The sequence below is a fragment of the Schistocerca nitens genome, chromosome 10, assembly GCF_023898315.1.
Source record: "Schistocerca nitens isolate TAMUIC-IGC-003100 chromosome 10, iqSchNite1.1, whole genome shotgun sequence".
In the NCBI taxonomy this organism is placed as follows: Eukaryota; Metazoa; Arthropoda; class Insecta; order Orthoptera; family Acrididae; genus Schistocerca; species Schistocerca nitens.
This window is the reverse complement of record NC_064623.1, coordinates 79,639,599-79,653,772: the sequence shown is the minus strand read 5'-3', so window position 1 is coordinate 79,653,772 and position 14,174 is coordinate 79,639,599. Positions and strand designations below refer to the sequence as shown.

At 46.8% G+C, this 14,174-nt stretch overlaps 1 protein-coding gene across 1 annotated transcript in view; it reads left to right on the top strand.

Moving 5' to 3' along the window:
* LOC126209891 (serine/arginine repetitive matrix protein 2) overlaps window positions 1-14,174 on the top strand; it is a 690,162-nt gene that overhangs the window by 540,673 nt on the left and 135,315 nt on the right. The window contains exons 9-10 of the mRNA XM_049939014.1: window positions 992-1,326; window positions 9,741-9,948. Of these exons, the coding sequence (XP_049794971.1) occupies window positions 992-1,326; window positions 9,741-9,948 (543 nt within the window). The remainder of the gene's footprint in view (window positions 1-991; window positions 1,327-9,740; window positions 9,949-14,174) is intronic.

The window sequence follows — 14,174 nt, the reverse complement described above, 5'->3', positions numbered from 1 at the left end:
CCGCGTGACCGCTACGGTCTCAGATTCCAATCCTGCCTCGGGCATGGATGTGTGTGATGTCCTTAGGTTAGTTAGGTTTAAGTAGTTCTAAGTTCTAGGGGACTGATGACCACAGCAGTTGAGTCCCATAGTGCTCAGAGCCATTTTTTTCTTGACCGAAGCCGCTACTATTCGGTCGAGTAGCTCCTCAATTGGGATCACGAGGCTGAGTGCACCCCGAAAAATGGCAACAGGGCATGGCGGCTGGATGGTGACCCATCCAAGTGCCGGCCACGCCCAACAGCGCTTAACTTCGGGGATCTCACGGGAACCGGTGTATCCACTGCGGCAAGGCCGTTGCCTCAAACATTCGAAAAGTACTCAAGAATAGGTCACACTACCGTCCTATATGCGGTCTCCTTTACAGATGACTCACAATGACTCCCAATAAAGCAAAGACGACCATCCGCCATCCCTACTGCAATCATCAGACGCCCGTTCCATCTCACATCGCTTTGCAACGTTATGCTCACATATTTAATCGACTTGACTGTGACAAGGAGGACACTACTAACGCTGTATCCAAACATTACAGGTTTGTTTTTCCTACTCATTCTCATAAACTTACTTTTTTCCACATTTAGAGCCAGATCTCATTCATCACACCAACTAGAAATTTTGTCTGAGTCATCTTGTATCCTCCTACAGTCACTCAACTTCGACATGTTCCTATACACCACAGTATCGTCGGCAATCAACCGCAGATCCGTGCCCTTCATGTCCATCAGATCATATATGTATGTAGAGAATAATGGCGGTCCTACCATACTTCCCTGGGGCGATTGTGGGACCCGACCGCTCCCACTAGGTGCTTTGCTTATATCAGGCAGTGCGAATCGTTGTTGTGCCCTTACTTACAATGACTGTCGTTCCAACACGATACCCAGAATTTCTCGCATAACGAAACCTGGTCGCTGACTGCGCGAGGTAATGCAGCTGGCGCTGCCGGCAGGTGGTGCGCGAGCTGGAGAGCCGGCGGGCCGAGAAGCCGGCGGCGCCCGCGTCGCTCAGCCTGCCGGTGTCGCCGCCGCCCACGGGCGCCGCCCCCTCGCGCACGCCGTCGGCGTCGCCCAAGCCGTCGCGCCGCCCCCAGCGCGGCGCCCTGCGCGACGCCGACTCGCGCACGCCTTCGCCCGGCTCCGTGTCGCGCAAGAGCTCGTTCGCCTCGCTCTTCCGCAGGGGCGGCGGGGGCGGCAGCAGCGGGGGCGGCGAGACCACGCCCTCCACCGTCGTCAGCCCGGAGTCACCCACCGGCTCCACCGGTGTCCGCCGCAACAAGTCCGGCAGGTGAGCGAGACAGTTACTGCGCATTCTGTTAGGGGTCGCACACCTCTACTGCACGCAATGTAGCCTAATGTTGCCGACCCGTTTCTTTGTCCCACGTCGGGCGCCAGTGGTGAAATGGAGTGAATCGTGTAGTAGTCCTCCCGTCTTGTCCACTGTTTAGAGCAGGGGTCTCCAAACTTTTTAGTCCGCGGGCCAAGATCTACTTATTGGGATTAAAGCACCCTAGCACTCATTGATCACCGTAATGTAAGGCTAAAGGAAAGATGAAATTGCAAAAATTTAAGGTTGTGAAACGAACAACGATTTTTATTTAATTACATAATTTTGATTGGTGAACGTACCTGACCGAAATTCTGGCGTATTTTATTCTGGCGAATTTCACCGACAAAAAAGTATGTCACTGCACATTCTTCACGAAAGCGTCCTGCAGAGTTAACGAAATCTCAAAATCATTGTTAGCAACACTATTACTGCAAGACATAACAGAGGTAGAGTATGTCAACGTATTGTATTTCAAGCGGCGCAACAATAAGTTTAGTTATGTAGTCTTGTAGCGAGTAGAAGAGCCAATGTCGCGGTGTATTGGTCGCGATATGCCTCGAAGCTCAATTGTTGGCAGTATAGGTACCACCTCAAATATTTGGCGGGCCGGATACCGGGGATGTCCGGCCAGCTATCGCGGGCCGTAGTTTGAAGACCCCTGGTTTAGAGGTTGCTTGGGGGCCAGACCACCGAAGGTAAACCAACAACGGATAAACTTGTAGAATTTGAAAAACGGTGATTGAAAGAAAAGTGATGGATAGGAATATAACATCGATACGAACAAAATTCCTTATTTACACATATTTTAATAGAATAAGTAGATAAGGTTATTGCCCAATAGAACACACAGCGTTGGCCTTGATGGAAGATACGTACAGGGTGATTCAAAAAGGACGTTACAACTTTAAAAATTCTTGTAAATTAATTGCAAGAAGATACAGAGCTGGGTTTAGTGTTATTTTGTAGATAAACACATCAAGGTTTTTTTTTTTTACCTTAAACTAAAGCAGTTGGATGTTGCTTCCATTGGTTATCCTGCACACATCCCATCGGAAGTCAATTTCTTCCCAAACTCACTGCAACATTGCAGATGTTCAGTGGCAGCGTAAATTCTTCCTCTAAGTTCAGGTAGAGAAGCTGGCACAGGAGGTACAAACACGACATCCTTGATGGATCCCCATAGAAAAATCGAGTGGTGTCAGGCCTCGGGAACGTGGGAGGCATGCAGTTGGCGTGTCACGGCCAATCCATCGACCTGGAAAGCGGTTACTGACAAAATCCCGGACGTCAGCCAGGTAGTGGGGTGGTGCACCATCTTATATGAAGTGAACATTTCGTTCAAGGTCATCCTCATCGATCTGTGGCATCAAAAATTGTTGTAACGTATCCAGGTACACTATCCCAATGATGGTTCTCTCACGGGAAAGAAAGGGGCCGTACATTTTTTACGTGCGCATATTTGTGCGTTTTTAATATATGTTTTTTTTTTTCTACCGCACGGCAGTGCCCCACGAGAGGCAATTATTTTGCAATAATGTACAATATTCTGTAATAGACGCCGACATCAGTTCACGTAGTTTTCATGCACGGATATTCTATAATCGAAGCTCCTCTGTTGCCGATTTGTTAGCTACCTGAAGATGCGCGGGTAGGGCCGAATAAGGATATCCGGAGTCATCGAGATTTTACACGCAAATATTCCCGTGATAAAACGATGCATGTCACATTCCACCACCTTCTAGCATCTCTAAATCCATTCATCTCGACATTCTAGAGAATGGCAGTTGAAGAAATTAAAAGATGTACTTTTCGAACCATCTCCCAGTGAAAACCCGACAGCAACCCCTCTGATAGCGATAATGACACGAGCGGGTTTATACGATTTCGATTGAAAATTTAAAATATGGAACAAAACATTTCCATACGGCAATTTCAACTTCTAATCGTTATCAGTGACATTAAGATACTTTAAACCTGACGTTTCACTCGAATCCGCAAAATATGCCACTTTTGAACTGCCAAATTGGATCCGCCATTTTGAATTTCGTAATTCCTACCTCGGATTCGTAATCAGCAGCTCAAAAAACAGAGTTTTATACAATTTAATTTTAGATCCGTATGTCTAGTGCGTCCAGATTTTGAAGCTATTTGGTCCAGCGTGCGTCTCCCCCCGAATGCGAGTCCAGTGCGCGCCGTCTCGCCCAGTAGGGAGAAGTCACGGGGTTCCATGTCAGGAGAATATGGGATGACGGTGAGCCAAAATGTGAAAACCCAAAGGAGCATCATGCGCGAGTGTGTCTGCTGTGCAGAGAGAGCTACGGCGTTGCCTTCAACCAAAAACTCTCCCTCAGACAGCTTCCCTGTGACGCTCCGCACGCACAGCCTCCCGTAACCTCGCCAGGAAATTTCGGCAACAAGCTCCTGTCGCGGGTTGCTCCTTATAAACGGAATCTGTTAGCGCCACGCCCGCATTTCGTGGTCGTGCGGTAGCGTTCTCGCTTCCCACGCCCGGGTTCCCGGGTTCGATTCCCGGCGGGGTCAGGGATTTTCTCTGCCTCGTGATGGCTGGGTGTTGTGTGCTGTCCTTAGGTTAGTTAGGTGTAAGTAGTTCTAAGTTCTAGGGGACTGATGACCGTAGATGTTAAGTCCCATAGTGCTCAGAGCCATTTGAACCATTTGTTAGCGCCACACTATGGCAGCCCCAAAAGACGCTCAGTGTAACCTTGTCCGAGAGTGAGTGGGTTTCATCTTTTCCGGTTTTAGTGAATTCACAATTTTCCCTGCTTAAAAATCGTTGTGATAAACCCTAAAGAAGGCATCCTGATTGGTCTGACGCAGCTGTAACATTTCCACTGCGGCCCCATTTCGGCAGGCATTCAGCACACGTGTCAGCAGTCGTGGAAGTCAGCGGACGGCGAACCTTGTCGTGTAACGGGCTGAAAAATGAGCCATGACTGATTTCCCCTTTTTCAACTAATGAATCGACTTAAAAAATACGGCCTTCGAGCACAGGGACCTCCGCTTTTCTTGCAACTGCCGATGCTTCATGGAGATGTGGTCTGGCGCTTGGTTCTTCGACATTCAAACATGTCTGACCACCCTTGAAGCTTCTCCGCCACCTTACATCCGTGTCCTGTGATGGTGTATTCTAGTCATATGCTTCCACTAATCCTGCATGGATTGTTGCACCGTTGTTCCTCATCAAATGCAAGAAACTAACTATCGTACTGTAGTGCACGTTATCTACGCACTGCAGAATTTGGCTTTGGCTCCTCTGGCAGTGTGCTACTGCACTGTGATGGAAAAAAGTAATTACACAACCTTGCTTTTTTCTAGATGACCGTGAAAACTTCATGACTACTCCCATGCGGACTACACTGCCTGATCAAAAGTGTCTGGACACCTACAAGCGGAAGGTAATACGCAAAAGTCCACGCTTTTCCTTTATGACGGCTTGAAATCTGGTGGTGGCACTTTCAATGAGGTGCCTGAATGAAATTCTTCCTCAAGAGCCCAAGCCAAAGAAGGCAGTGACACAGGACTTTATGCCTCCACCAAAAGGTGTCCCATTGGGTTCAGACCAAGACCTTCAGCATGCCAGTCATTTCATGAACGTTGCTGTCCAGAAACCATTCTCTCACAGGTGCTGCCTTGCAGCATGGTGCTTCGTCATGATGATACAAATAATCATTGTCTACAAACTGTACATAATACATACTGTGTTCCACGTTTTCACAGGAGCGATAAGGGGACAATACCCTTTTTTTTTTTTTTTTTTTTTTTCTCTCTCATCAGTCTACTGACTGGTTTGATGCTGCCCGCCACGAATTCTTTTCCTGTGCTAACCTCTTCATCTCAGAGTAGCACTTGCAACCTACGTCCTCAATTATTTGCTTGACGTATTCCAATCTCTATCTTCCTCTACAGTTTTTGCCCTCTACAGCTCCCTCTAGTACCATGGAAGTCATTCCCTCATGTCTTAGCAGATGTCCTATCATCCTGTCCCTTCTCCTTATCAGTGTTTTCCACATATTCCTTTCCTCTCCGATTCTGCGTAGAACCTCCTCATTCCTTACCTTATCAGTCCACCTAATTTTCAACATTCGTCTATAGCACCACATCTCAAATGCTTCGATTCTCTTCTGTTCCGGTTTTCCCACAGTCCATGCTTCACTACCATACAATGCTGTACTCCAGACGTACATCTTCAGAAATTTCTTCCTCAAATTAAGGCCGGTATTTGATATTAGTAGACTTCTCTTGGCCAGAAATGCCTTTTTTGCCATAGCGAGTCTGCTTTTGATGTCCTCTTTGCTCCGTCCGTCATTGGTTATTTTACTGCCTAGGTAGCAGAATTCCTTAACTTCATTGACTTCGTAACCATCAATCCTGATGTTAAGTTTCTCGCTGTTCTCATTTCTACTACTTCTCATTACCTTCGTCTTTCTCCGATTTACTCTCAAACCATACTGTGTACTCATTAGACTGTTCATTCTGTTCAGCAGATCATTTAATTCTTCTTCACTTTCACTCAGGATAGCAATGTCATCAGCGAATCGTATCATTGATATCCTTTCACCTTGTATTTTAATTCCACTCCTGAACCTTCCTTTTATTTCCATCATTGCTTGCTCGATGTACAGATTGAAGAGTAGGGGCGAAAGGCTACAGCCTTGTCTTACACCCTTCTTAATACGAGCACTTCGTTCTTGATCGTCCACTCTTATTATTCCCTCTTGGTTGTTGTACATATTGTATATGACCCGTCTCTCCCTATAGCTTACCCCTACTTTTTTCAGAATCTCGAACAGCTTGCACCATTTTATATTGTCGAACGCTTTTTCCAGGTCGACAAATCCTATGAAAGTGTCTTGATTTTTCTTTATCCTTGCTTCCATTATTAGCCGTAACGTCAGAATTGCCTCTCTCGTCCCGTTACTTTTCCTAAAGCCAAACTGATCGTCACCTAGCGCATTCTCAATTTTCTTTTCCATTCTTCTGTATATTATTCTTGTAAGCAGCTTCGATGCATGAGCTGTTAAGCTGATTGTGCGATAATTCTCGCACTTGTCAGCTCTTGCCGTCATCGGAATTGTGTGGATGATGCTTTTCCGAAAGTCAGATGGTATACCGCCAGACTCATATATTCTACACACCAACGTGAATAGTCGTTTTGTTGCCGCTTCCCCCAATGATTTTAGAAATTCTGATGGAATGTTGTCTATCCCTTCTGCCTTATTTGACCGTAAGTCCTCCAAAGCTCTTTTAAATTCCGATTCTAATACTGGATCCCCTATCTCTTCTAAATCGACTCCTGTTTCTTCTTCTATCACATCAGACAAATCTTCACCCTCATAGAGGCTTTCAATGTATTCTTTCCACCTATCTGCTCTCTCCTCTGCATTTAACAGTGGAATTCCCGTTGCACTCTTAATGTTACCACCGTTGCTTTTAATGTCACCAAAGGTGTTTTGACTTTCCTGTATGCTGAGTCTGTCCTTCCGACAGTCATATCTTTTTCGATGTCTTCACATTTTTCCTGCAGCCATTTCGTCTTAGCTTCCCTGCACTTCCTATTTATTTCATTCCTCAGCGACTTGTATTTCTGTATTCCTGATTTTCCCGGAACATGTTTGTACTTCCTCCTTTCATCAATCAACTGAAGTATTTCTTCTGTTACCCATGGTTTCTTCGCAGCTACCTTCTTTGTACCTATGTTTTCCTTCCCAACTTCTGTGATGGCCCTTTTTAGAGATGCCCATTCCTCTTCAACTGTACTGCTTACTGCGCTATTCCTTATTACTGTATCTATAGCGTTAGAGAACTTCAAACGTATCTCGTCATTCCTTAGTACTTCCGTATCCCACTTCTTTGCGTATTGATTCTTCCTGACTAATGTCTTGAACTTCAGCCTACTCTTCATCACTACTATATTGTGATCTGAGTCTATATCTGCTCCTGGGTACGCCTTACAATCCAGTATCTGATTTCGGAATCTCTGTCTGACCATGATGTAATCTAATTGAAATCTTCCGGTATCTCCCGGCCTTTTCCAAGTATACCTCCTCCTCTTGTGATTCTTGAACAGGGTATTCGCTATTACTAGCTGAAACTTGTTACAGAACTCAATTAGTCTTTCTCCTCTTTCATTCCTTGTCCCAAGCCCATATTCTCCTGTAACCTTTTCTTCTACTCCTTCCCCTACAACTGCATTCCAGTCGCCCATGACTATTAGATTTTCGTCCCCCTTTACATACTGCATTACCCTTTCAATATCCTCATACACTTTCTCTATCTGTTCATCTTCAGCTTGCGACGTCGGCATGTATACCTGAACTATCGTTGTCGGTGTTGGTCTGCTGTCGATTCTGATTAGAACAACCTGGTCACTGAACTGTTCACAGTAACACACCCTCTGCCCTACCTTCCTTCTCATAACGAATCCTACGCCTGTTATACCATTTTCTGCTGCTGTTGATATTACCCTATACTCATCTGACCAGAAATCCTTGTCTTCCTTCCACTTCTCTTCACTGACCCCTACTATATCTAGATTGAGCCTTTGCATTTCCCTTTTCAGATTTTCTAATTTCCCTACCACGTTCAAGCTTCTGACATTCCACGCCCCGACTCGTGGAACGTTATCCATTCGTTGATTATTCAATCTTTTTCTCATGGTAACCTCCCCATTGGCAGTCCCCTCCCGGAGATCCGAATGGGGGACTACTCCGGAATCTTTTGCCAATGGAGAGATCATCATGACACTTCTTCAATTGCAGGCCACATGTCCTGTGGATACACGTTACGTGTCTTTAATGCAGTGGTTTCCATTGCCTTCTGCATCCTCATGTGGTTGATCATTGCTGATTCTTCCGCCTTTAGGGGCAATTTCCCACCCCTAGGACAAGAGAGTGCCCTGAACCTCTATCCGCTCCTCCGCCCTCTTCGACAAGGCCGTTGGCAGAATGAGGCTGACTTCTTATGCCGGAAGTCTTCGGCCGCCAATGCTGATTATTTATCATACCCTAACGAAGAGAAACGTCCACATACCATAATATCATCATCTCCATATTTCACTATTGGCACTACACGTGATGGGGTAATTTCTCCAGGCATTCGCCAAACCAAAACTCGCCCATCTGATTGCCACAGGGTGTAGAGTGTTTCGTCGCCCCAAATCACTCCTTTCCGATCATGCGCCGTCCAGTGGCGTCGTTCTTTGTACCACATCAAGTGCCACTTCGTGGCGACCACTGAAATGTGTGGCTCCTGAGGAGCTGCTCCACCATTGTACAAGCAGTCACAGAGCTAGCTAGATTGATGGTATCACTTCAGAACCCACGAATGACTACTTCTGCTGATTTCATGCGATGTTTTTATCATCACTCTCTGTATAGCTCGACGGCCCATGGCCATCAGTTCATGAGGTCTGCCTGGTGCTAGTTTGGCTGTGGTTGTTCCTCGGTGTTTCCATTTCGCATTTACATCAGCAGCGGTTGAGTGGGGCAGCCTTAGAAGGATTGAAATGTCGATAATGGGTGAAGTACTCCAATGAGTATCCCACGTTCGAACTCACTGAACTTTCCTGATGGACTCAAATGCTGTTACCACTCTACTGACAGTGCTCGCTTACTATCTTTATACTGGTGTCCACCTCTCCCGACATTTAGTGGTCAATTACGCATATAATAGGGGTTCTGGATAGTTTCCATCAGATAGTATTTATTCGACTACCCGCCAGGGTAGCCGAGAGCGCTAACGCGCTGCTTCCTGGACTCGGGTAGGCGCGCCGGCCCCGGATCGAATACGCCAAGCGGATTAACGACGACGGGCGGTGTGGCGGCCAGCCTGGATGTGGTTTTTAGGCGGTTTTCCACGTCCTACAAGGTGAATACCGGGCTGGTCCCCACGTCCCACCTCAGTTACACGACTCGCAGGCATTTGAAACACATTCCCACTATTTCACGATTTACACTTGACACAGACTGCTCAGGTACACTAATTCCGTCCCGGCGGGTACGGGTTGGCGGCAGGGAGGGCATCCGGCCACCCCTTCCAATTAACCGTGCTAAATCCGTACTTAACCCTGCCGACCCTGCGCACAATGCGGTATAAAGGCGGTAGCGACAGAAAGTATTTCTTCGACTGTACCAAGTGCAGTAGTAGTCGACCTGCTGCATTTCCCCCTCTCTGTTCTTTTGGGATAAATGCCGCCTGTAGTATGTAAGCTGTTAGAAGGCTATGCACGTGGACAACTACGGTGAACAGCCCCCTCGGCGTGATTACTCAGCCGCGCACTGCTTGCTAGACTCGGTAGGACAGTGACGTGCCAGAGTACTGGTTGACGCTGTGCCGTGCTGTGGTGTGCCCAGCAGCTTCTCCACCATCCTGGGCGACGGCTTCCGCGAGAGGTCTCGGTCGCGCAGCAAGAGCCGCGAGCGCCAGCAGCCGGCGCAGCAGCAGGAGGCCAAGCCGCGCTCCAAGGGCGTCTTCTCGGCGCTCTTCAAGAAGAAGGACCGCAAGAAGGCCGGCCACGCCGAGCAGCCGTCTCCGGGAGACCTGCCGTCGCCGGAGTCCAGGGTATGCAGCCGTAGGATAAAGAAGCGACACCACCTCAACGGAACATCCAAAACCATCTGTAGCATCCACCTCCAATATAGGATAGAGAGAACCTCAACATCCAACAGCACCGTACAGTGTAGCACAGAATTCAGTGTAGGGAAACCTCCAATAGCGTTTGTGTCCAATACACAATAAACAGGTCATCTGTAGCCTAGAGTAACGCCACCAGCCTAACATCTGACAGCACGTAACACTGATTCCATGGTGCAACGTGCTGGTTACGTGCAAACCGGTGACAAGTGAAATAAGTACAGAGGACTTGCAAGATACAACTAATTTATTACTGATCAACAGTTTTACCCAAAAACTTTGTACAAGTGTTTCTTATTCACAAATCAGAAACATACATTACACAATACCTCTCTAATTGAATTAGGTCCAAACAAGGACTTCTTATAAGCGCTTCAATAATAAAAGGTAGAATCAGTTTCATTTAATAAAGGGCACTTGAATAATAAAGGTGAAATAAGTTTCTTTTAAATAGGCCACCTGGGCAAGCGCAATAGGACAATTCACATAATTTCCATCAAGTATTTCTCTAAGTTCAACTCCCGCTGCACATAAGGTATAATTCAGAACACTAGTCTCCTTCCTTTATGGTTTTGAAGGTAAATATATATAAGCAGTATAGCAAATGGAACAGACGCCTTGGCGTCTCAATGCAGAGGAAACTTAACTTAATGCAAGATCCCCACTCACTGCAACCCGAAGAACTCAGTGGCCGGCGTATCGGTTGCCATTTTCCCCGCGGCCAAAATAACCTCCCGTTCCCTCTGGTACTGGTCGGCCAAGGCGTCGTACTCCGGACATCGATTTAGACATGGACTAGGTGCCCGCTGCAGTGCTGCAACAGAAAAGCACAAACACACAGCCACAGCCAAAAGAAACAATGTTAACAGCCCCAGAATATAGTAAGATAAAATTCTACGAAGATAGATCACATCAAGACAAACGCAAAATAAAAATGGTCAAAAGCATTAACTGTAGACTTCAAATTTCAAAATATGTAAAATTGCCTCAGCACAAAAAGACTAGTTTTAAAAGGACAACGATAATACAAAGCATAATATTATTACACCAGTACGTCGCAGTTCTAATACAGTATTGACACTCATAAGAAAAGGTAGAAGCTAGTGATAACACCGGTAGGCCCGATTGAAAAACTAGAAAGCTTGAATGTCTACTCCTTCAATAGACAGCTGCGTGGTACATAGTTCAACTCCAGTAGCCAAAATGAATAACACATTGCTCAGCGCCCTGTGTAGAAGACCATGGCCCAGTCAGGCCTCAAGAACTTGCAATAACAGGCCCGCTTCCGCACTCCGACCGCACACCGGTCAAATCCAGCTAACTCCACGCAAACACAAGTTTCACCCACCGAGCAGCGACACGTACCGGCCGTTCCGAAGCCAAAACCCAGTCTCCCGCCAGCCCACCGGCACCACCACCGGCCAACGAGGCAAAGATAAGCAACGCCAGGGGGAAACAATCGATCCGGGTGAATCGAACGGAGAAAGCAACTAGCGCCGGCGCCTCCCCACGTATAACATGGCAGGGAAACCGCAAACATCACATGCATCCAGTACAGAGTATTAGAATCATCTGCAGCGTCTACATCTGCTATGGGATAGAGACTGGCCAACATCTCAACATCCAGTAGTACAGTGCACGGTTACATCCACTTCACGGAAGAAAAACCTCCGACATCACATGTGTCTAATACAGAGCACACAGGCACCTGTAACTTCTGCCTCCACTGTGAGACAGAAAACCAGCAACGTCTTAACATCCAGTAACACACTGCAAGGTTACAGTTATTTCATGGTAGAGAAACCTCCAACAGAAACTCTGTCCAGTACTGAGTACAGAAACCCTCTGTAGTATCTACCTCTGGTACCTGATAGAGAACTGCCAACACCTCAACATCCAGCAGCGCTGTGTAGGATTACACTTACTTTAGGGTATTTACATCTCTGACAAAACATGCAGTACAGGGCACAGTAAAAATCTGTGGCACCCACACCCTCTAACAAACCACACAACATCCAACACCACAGTGCAGGGCACCTGCAGTACACAACTGTACCAGGGAACCTCTACCAGCAGCACAATATCCAGTAGCACAGTACAGGGCAACACCATTCGTGGTATGCATACCTCCAACTGCACATGTGTCCAACTGAGTACAGGATAGGGCAACCACCAGGAGCACCAACCAGTACAGGGTCATTATGTACCAGACAAGATCCAAAGACAATACAGTGTTCAGCAGCCACACACGATTCTGAAATGTGTGTGCCCCTGGACATTTCACAGCAAGCAACCACCAATAATAAGTATGATAAATAATTGTTAGTGTAAGCATCTCGCAGGCAGCCATATTCTGTGTGAATTACTATGAAGAACAGTGTCCTGTTGAGAAATGGCACCATGTTACTGTCGCAGGGGCGGTAACACTTGAGGACACAGCCTGTCCATAATGCATCATTGTGCCCTCAGATTCCTTCACTGACTCATACTCGAGGGATCCTCACATCACGGTAGCAGGGGTAACACCGCTAACCATCTCCGAAACAGTATGGGACCTCTCGCTAGGTCGCAGCTATACTCGTTGACGATGATCGCTGAACATAATCCAGCGGTTATTCATCAAGTCAGTGCCTTCCGGTCACAGACGCAGCCGATTGTGTTATGGTGTTAATGACAGCCTGTGCAGGGGACGCTAATTCCCTAATTCGGCTGCTATTAGCCTACGACCAGTGGTGTCGGATGACCCAAATGTTGCAGGCAGTATCGTTCTCAGATGGCAGGCGCAGATGTGATCGGGTTACGGTGTGGCTGGTGCACTGTACAGCAATCCTTCCTTGTCAGACGTGGTCACCCGGAACCTTGACGATGAATATGCCTGCCCTCACATCTTTGCGCAGTCCAACATCGGGACACTGTCAGATCTTAATGCCCCAAAAATTTGAATACTACACGATTCGAAAAGCTGGCCGATTGGAAACTTGCAATGACACCCCTTTCAAACTCTGCCAGGCGCTTATAACGCTGTCTCACACGAATATGTGTCATCTCCGTGTCCTTCACAATGATCACTCAACACCTGACATTGTTCACGTCCTTTATTCGCGCTACCGGGCCTGTTAACAACAGTAAACACGGGCAGTATTATCGCACTCTGGTGGCCTTCCTACGTGTCACAGAGAATTGTAACTCTCGTCAATAACATATCTTCCTGTGGTATGAACGTGTATAAAGTTACAGTGACATGAGACATGTCTTCTGAAACCCTCACATTTTTGTCACGCAGAGTAGTTTCTGCCCAGAAAGATGAGGTTATCTAAGCAGTTTTCGTAAGGCACGCCGACTTTCTTTGTGTGTTGCACTCACTCACTAGGCACAGTTGCTTTCGCAGACTGCATGTGTTTGGCCGGCCGAAGTGGCCGTGCGGTTAAAGGCGCTGCAGTCTGGAACCGCAAGACCGCTACGGTCGCAGGTTCGAATCCTGCCTCGGGCATGGATGTTTGTGATGTCCTTAGGTTAGTTAGGTTTAACTAGTTCTAAGTTCTAGGGGACTAATGACCTCAGCAGTTGAGTCCCATAGTGCTCAGAGCCATTTGAACCATTTGAACTGCATGTGTTTTCCCAGTATGCTATTAGAGAATCTTTACTTGCCATTTGCAGTACTTACATCTCAGCGTTTCTGCGGACATCTACACACATTACTATTACAAACATTCTGTATACGAGTCACTCTAATTGTCACCCATCAATACGTTTCATGAGGCGCACATCTTTTCATGTAACTACATTAAGAGCTGCTTGTTTGTGTTTCTATCTGTCTGATGCTGTGTCGATATCTAACGGGATATCATTGGAAGTTTTAGTGGATAGAATTTTCTCATACATAAGTGCATGATCTACAAAAGTGCCTTAGTTTGCATCTAACACTAACAGCTAGGCCATTAATGCAAAAGATAAACAACAACAGTCCTATTGCCCTCCTGTGGGGCATATTATGTACACCATCCGACCAAAATATTCCAAGATTGATTTTATTCCTGGCGTATAAGCGACGTCAGCGTAGTAGCTACAGTGGCGGCTTGAACTAAAGACTGTAAACAACAGGCGTCCATTTGGCACACCAGTTGTGAGCAGGCAGCGTTCAGTAGTGGGTGTAC